This window comes from Sinocyclocheilus grahami, unplaced genomic scaffold, assembly GCF_001515645.1.
Source record: "Sinocyclocheilus grahami isolate Dianchi unplaced genomic scaffold, SAMN03320097.WGS_v1.1 scaffold32.1, whole genome shotgun sequence".
Lineage (NCBI taxonomy): Eukaryota > Metazoa > Chordata > Actinopteri > Cypriniformes > Cyprinidae > Sinocyclocheilus > Sinocyclocheilus grahami.
In genome coordinates this window covers 84895-91369 of record NW_015505211.1, presented here as the reverse complement: position 1 = coordinate 91369, position 6475 = coordinate 84895, and the positions used below count along the sequence as shown (strand labels likewise).

Genomic DNA, 6475 nt, shown 5'->3' with positions numbered 1-6475 from the left:
ACGGTAATAATAACCGTCAGTGCATTTTATCGTGATTTATCGTGAAACCGGTAATCGTTACATCCCTAATATATATATAATTAAACTTATATAACTTAAACTTATTTTTTTTCAGCTAGCTTCCTAGGCAATATTTCTCACTTCTTGATCTCAGTTCTTGAATCTTAAATTTTTATTTAGTTAATTTGATGTACTAAAATAACTAAAACAAATTAAATGAAAATTAAAAAAAACTATTTAGACGTTTAACTGTGGTAATAAAAATGACAAAAACACACAACAAAATTACTAAAACTTTAACTAAAATTAAAATTAAAAATAGGGAAAATATAGCAGAATCATCTAAAATATATATATAATAAAGGAAAAATTAAATATTAATAAAAACTAAAATAACCCATAAATTCATAATCTTTAATAAGTAGCTGTGTATGTTTGTATATAAACGTTTACCGGTGTATATACATATAATTATAAATATACTTATTATATAATAAAAAAATTATAATATAAATATAATATAGTTTTTTTGTATTAAATTTTGTATTAAAGTTTTATTATTATTATTTTATTTGATCTTTTTTGGATTTATGTGAGTTTCATATATTCACAGGCAGAATTAATTTGTTTAATTTTAAAATGAAAGCAAAAAAATACAAAAATAAAAGCTAATTGAAAATATTAAAATAACACTGTTGACTGTTGTAGATTTCAAACTGATCTTTAAAAAAATTATATATATGAAGCTTTTGAATTAAATACATTTAAATGATTATATAACATTTAGCAATTCATTTTTAAATTAAAAGTTGTATTTTAGTAATTAACATTAGTTAATGCACTAACATGAACAATGAGCAATTATATTATTACTATTATACTCATTATTGTGCAAATGACTCCAATAAAACCCTACAAAATGAGATATTTTAGAGCAAAGAAGATTTTCCTGACATTTTATTGTTCCATGATATTTGCGTGTTTTCCGTGACCGCTGTGACCCGTAACACGCTCTAAATCTCAGCGTGCTGTAACGTTTCTGCTGAGAAACACCGAAAGGCCACGAGAGGTTTGATCTCAAGCAGGGTTCCAGGAGCTCGTTTTCTCTAATAAACCTCGTTCTGGAGACGCTTGACCTGACCTTACCACGAGCCTGCAGAGAGCAAACACCTCACACACACACACACACTCACACACACACACACACACTCTCTCACACACTCACACTCTCTCTCACACACTCACACACACACTCACACACACTCTCACACACACTCTCACACACACTCTCACACACACTCTCACACACACTCTCACACACACTCTCACACACACTCTCACACACACTCTCACACACACTCTCACACACACTCTCACACACACTCTCACACACACTCTCACACACACTCTCACACACACTCTCACACACACTCTCACACACACTCTCACACACACTCTCACACACACTCTCACACACACTCTCACACACACTCTCACACACACTCTCACACACACTCTCACACACACTCTCACACACACTCTCACACACACTCTCACACACACTCTCACACACACTCTCACACACACTCTCACACACACTCTCACACACACTCTCACACACACTCTCACACACACTCTCACACACACTCTCACACACACTCTCACACACACTCTCACACACACTCTCACACACACTCTCACACACACTCTCACACACACTCTCACACACACTCTCACACACACTCTCACACACACTCTCACACACACTCTCACACACACTCTCACACACACTCTCACACACACTCTCACACACACTCTCACACACACTCTCACACACACTCTCACACACACTCTCACACACACTCTCACACACACTCTCACACACACTCTCACACACACTCTCACACACACTCTCACACACACTCTCACACACACTCTCACACACACTCTCACACACACTCTCACACACACTCTCACACACACTCTCACACACACTCTCACACACACTCTCACACACACTCTCACACACACTCTCACACACACTCTCACACACACTCTCACACACACTCTCACACACACTCTCACACACACTCTCACACACACTCTCACACACACTCTCACACACACTCTCACACACACTCTCACACACACTCTCACACACACTCTCACACACACTCTCACACACACTCTCACACACACTCTCACACACACTCTCACACACACTCTCACACACACTCTCACACACACTCTCACACACACTCTCACACACACTCTCACACACACTCTCACACACACTCTCACACACACTCTCACACACACTCTCACACACACTCTCACACACACTCTCACACACACTCTCACACACACTCTCACACACACTCTCACACACACTCTCACACACACTCTCACACACACTCTCACACACACTCTCACACACACTCTCACACACACTCTCACACACACACTCACACACACACTCACACACACACACACAAGTGCTTCCTCTCCTGCACTGAAATAAAGGATCGCCTTTTCATTCGCGTCAATTTGCATATAAAAAAGAGAGATGGCTGATAATTCTAATTTCCAATTAGACTGGAGTGTTAATAATGCATCCGTGAACAGCTGAAGCTCCGAGTCGAGCGTTTAATGCGACTCTGTCCTCACTTCACTTTTATTGCCTGCAAATTCAGCTTCAACCTACTAATATATGTAATATAATCATCAAACATACCAAAAAGTAACTTAGTATTATCACTATTATTACCAATTATATTATTTTGTTTTTTCAAAGTACCATGGAATTTTTAAATATTTATAAAGATAGACCAGTAAGTAATATATAATAATTTTATATTTATTAAATATTTTTTTCCTTCACATTTTTACTATGGAAGCACTATTGTTTTTGGTCATGTACCATGGTTCATTAAAATAGATAAATAAATAAATATAAAATGTAAAAAATATTTTTTAAATACAATTATTTAATAATAATAATAATAATAAATGATTAAAGATGAATAAATTATTTAATAATAGTTAATAATTAATTAATAATAGATATTAATACATTAATATAGATTATTATTATTATCATCACTAATTTATTATGAATATTAATTCTTAAACCTGTGAGGTTTGCTGGAGGGTGTACTGGGTGTGTTTTCTTAAAACGAATAAACATGTTTTTAGAGGAGATTATTTATTAATAAGCATCAATGAAGAATCAAAAGCTCTGCAGATTCTCCGCATTCAGCCGCTTGTGTTCGTTCGTTAAACGTATTCACTTCCTTCAGCTGTTACAGTTTTTTTCACACTAAATCTTTCCTCGTCACAGTTTCTGAAAGCTGACTCTCACTCAGAAGCACACACCAAAACTACAAAACTAGCCATTCTTGGATTGTGTGTAAAGTTTTGAAAAAAAGAGTCAAAGTTTTGAAAATGTGTGTGAGCAGCTGAAAAAAACCACAGATTCCTGCAGACGATCCTTCAACACCAGCACAGAAAACACGAACTCTAAACCTGTTAATAAGCGTCTGAAAACAGCAGGCCATAATCTAAAGCATCCAGCGCGGTTGTTGTGAGACACTGAAGAAGCCAAATAAATGTGGAAGTTCTGAAAGGAAATAATTGGCGGAGGAGGAGCGCGTGAAGCTCTGAAGGTCAGTCCTGTTCTTCTGTGTCACCGGGGAGAACACAAACTGCTGCCTGTAATTGCTGGCGCTCTGCTAATTGGAAGCAATTAAAGATCAGCAGCATGCGACGTGAAGAACGCTGGACACGTTATTTTACAGCAACAAGCTCAGAACACAGCGCACTTGACCCGGAGCAGATCGCAATGATTCATCATCACAGAAGATGCACAAGTCTTTACTCAAATCTAAAATCTCAAGTCTTTCAGTGAATTATCTTTATATCATTATTATTACACGTACTTACACACACAAACATGTATATGTATATATATATATATATCATAACATTAAATGAAAAGAATATTAAAATAATTCACTGAAACACCTTGAGTAAACAACCTACGACTCTCACGATTAAAATAGCAGATTTATTTAGATGTTATGCTTTTATATAATTTATTTTATATATAAATAACCTATTTTTTATTTATGCATTTATTTACATATTTATAGAAATATTTTGTATAATATTTATATTTTTTAATATTAATATATTTTATATAGTACATAGTATATATATATATATATATATATAGCAATCAATGATAATGAAATGAAATATATAAATAAAAAACATTGTGCTGTTATTTTAATCACAAGAGTCTTAAGTCTTTATATATACATAAGTCTAAACATACATATACTGTATATTGCTTATTTATATACATAAATTATATAAAAATATATAAATATGCTGTCATTTTAATTGCAAGACTATTAAGTGCATCAGAGTGAGAAAAAGTTCCACTTTAAGGGTGCGTCGCAATAAATAACAATAAAAAATAGAGTCTGGTTTCGTTGTAAAGGGCAGCGTTTAAATTATTCTCGGCCCACTGGCTGCTAATTACCTGCTTGAGTTTCTCACATATAACGACTGCTTTTCTCCTTCAGAGACAATCACAGCTGCTGAAATAATACATGTGTGATGAGTTTATGATATAGTTACTCTTGTTTACCAGCACTAAAGTGCTAAAGTTTACGCCGTGATCAGGAGCATGCTGTCTGTCGATCACACAGTGAATCTGAAGCTGTGCGAGTGTTAGTGGGTTCTCACCCCGTTGGCTGTGCTGACGGCCTGATAGTAGACGCTGTAGCTCTTGTGTGGCAGCAGAGGAAGGTTCCAGTAGCTGTCGTAGGTGCGGTTGTCTCCGACGGTGAAGGGCAGCGGCGTCTGGATGCGAGCGGCTGGGAACTCTGCGGTGAAGTAATACTGCGAGTTCAGCACGGACGCGTTCTGGAAGTGGATGGGAATCGGGTAACAGCGCAGGATCTCAGCGGCTCTCCGAGAACGACGCGGACGCTCCTCTTCTACCACCACCTGATACACACTGCAGGACGCACACACACACAAGAGACACACACACACACACACACACACACACACACACATCAGCACCAAACACACACAGCTGTATGAAGCACAATCATCATCATCATCATCATCATCATCATTAGGACTACGCTTTATTTCTCAGAAACAAGCTGTGAATGTGACAAACACAAACACCTCCTGCAGATTCATTCCTAGCACTCAGTGTATGTATGTGTCTTTCATTAGGAAGTCGTTAAGACACATACTGTCACACATATTATGAATATGAATATTATTCTTATGAATATTCACATATTACTTACATGTGCAACTATTAGAATTCACAGAGGGTCCCAAAGTCTGATACCACCAGCAGAATATGTCGATTTAGCACTTTTCTATTCATAACTACAAGTGTATATTGCATTTTACAATAATAAAAAGTAATATTTCTTCTATTAAAAATATAAAAACATGAATATGAAAAATGTCTTATGTTAATATATTTCACTATAATTAAAAAATTTTTTTTTTTGGAATAAATAAATAAACAAACAAAAGTAGTTTGAGTGAGTTTGGTGGTGTTGTACATTAATTCTAACTTTCTAAATTCTACAATTATTTTTATTGAAATTAAAAACAAAAACAAACTAATTAATTAATTAATTCACAGGTTTTTGTAATTTTAGTAAATCATACATTATTCCTAACTTTTTAAAATTCTAAAACTTTGTTTTGCATCTTTATTTTGAACAAACAAATAAAATAATCAACCAACTAAATAAATAAATAAATATTCAAATAATAAGTGAATAAATTCAATTCACTTCACAGGTGTTAGCCATTTTTAGTGTAGTATATTCTAAAACTGTTTTGCAGCTTTAATTGACATAAAAAATAAACTAAATACACAACTAACAAACTAAATAAATACCCAACCAAATAAATACATTTAAAAAATCAATGAATAGGTTTTAGTGATTTTCCAGCTTTAATTAAAATGAATAAATAATGAATTAAATTGCATCAACATGTTTCAGTGGTTTCAGTGCGGTCTTTTGGAACCTGCTTTATATGAATATAAATGTACATTATTCTAAAGTGTCACAAAGCTGTTTGTTGTAAGTATTACTGTAAGCCGCTTTTGTTGGTTTTCTCAAATGCAGTAAATCTTCGTCTCGTTCCAGCCGCTGCAGGATCAGAGAACTTACAAACTCGTCCTTTAATTAACGAGGAGGAAGCTGCAGCCATGGCAACCGGAAGCTGCTGGAGCGCTATGTGAGCGGAGCTCGTTAGAAACACGTAACCAGCGCACGGACAATACAACAAGCCAATAACACCTGCATCAACAACAACACAGAGAGAGAGAGAGAGAGAGAGAGAGAGAATCGGCCTACACAGATCATCAACACAGAGAAACACAAGCACATCACCCATTGGACAAACACCATCAAAAACCAGCACA

General features: G+C 35.4%; 1 protein-coding gene across 1 annotated transcript in view; it reads right to left on the bottom strand.

The window, feature by feature from the left end:
* Window positions 1-6475, bottom strand: part of LOC107578432 (receptor-type tyrosine-protein phosphatase mu-like) — a 97833-nt gene that overhangs the window by 13395 nt on the left and 77963 nt on the right. The window contains exon 10 of the mRNA XM_016264389.1: window positions 4753-5026. Within this exon, the coding sequence (XP_016119875.1) occupies window positions 4753-5026 (274 nt within the window). The remainder of the gene's footprint in view (window positions 1-4752; window positions 5027-6475) is intronic.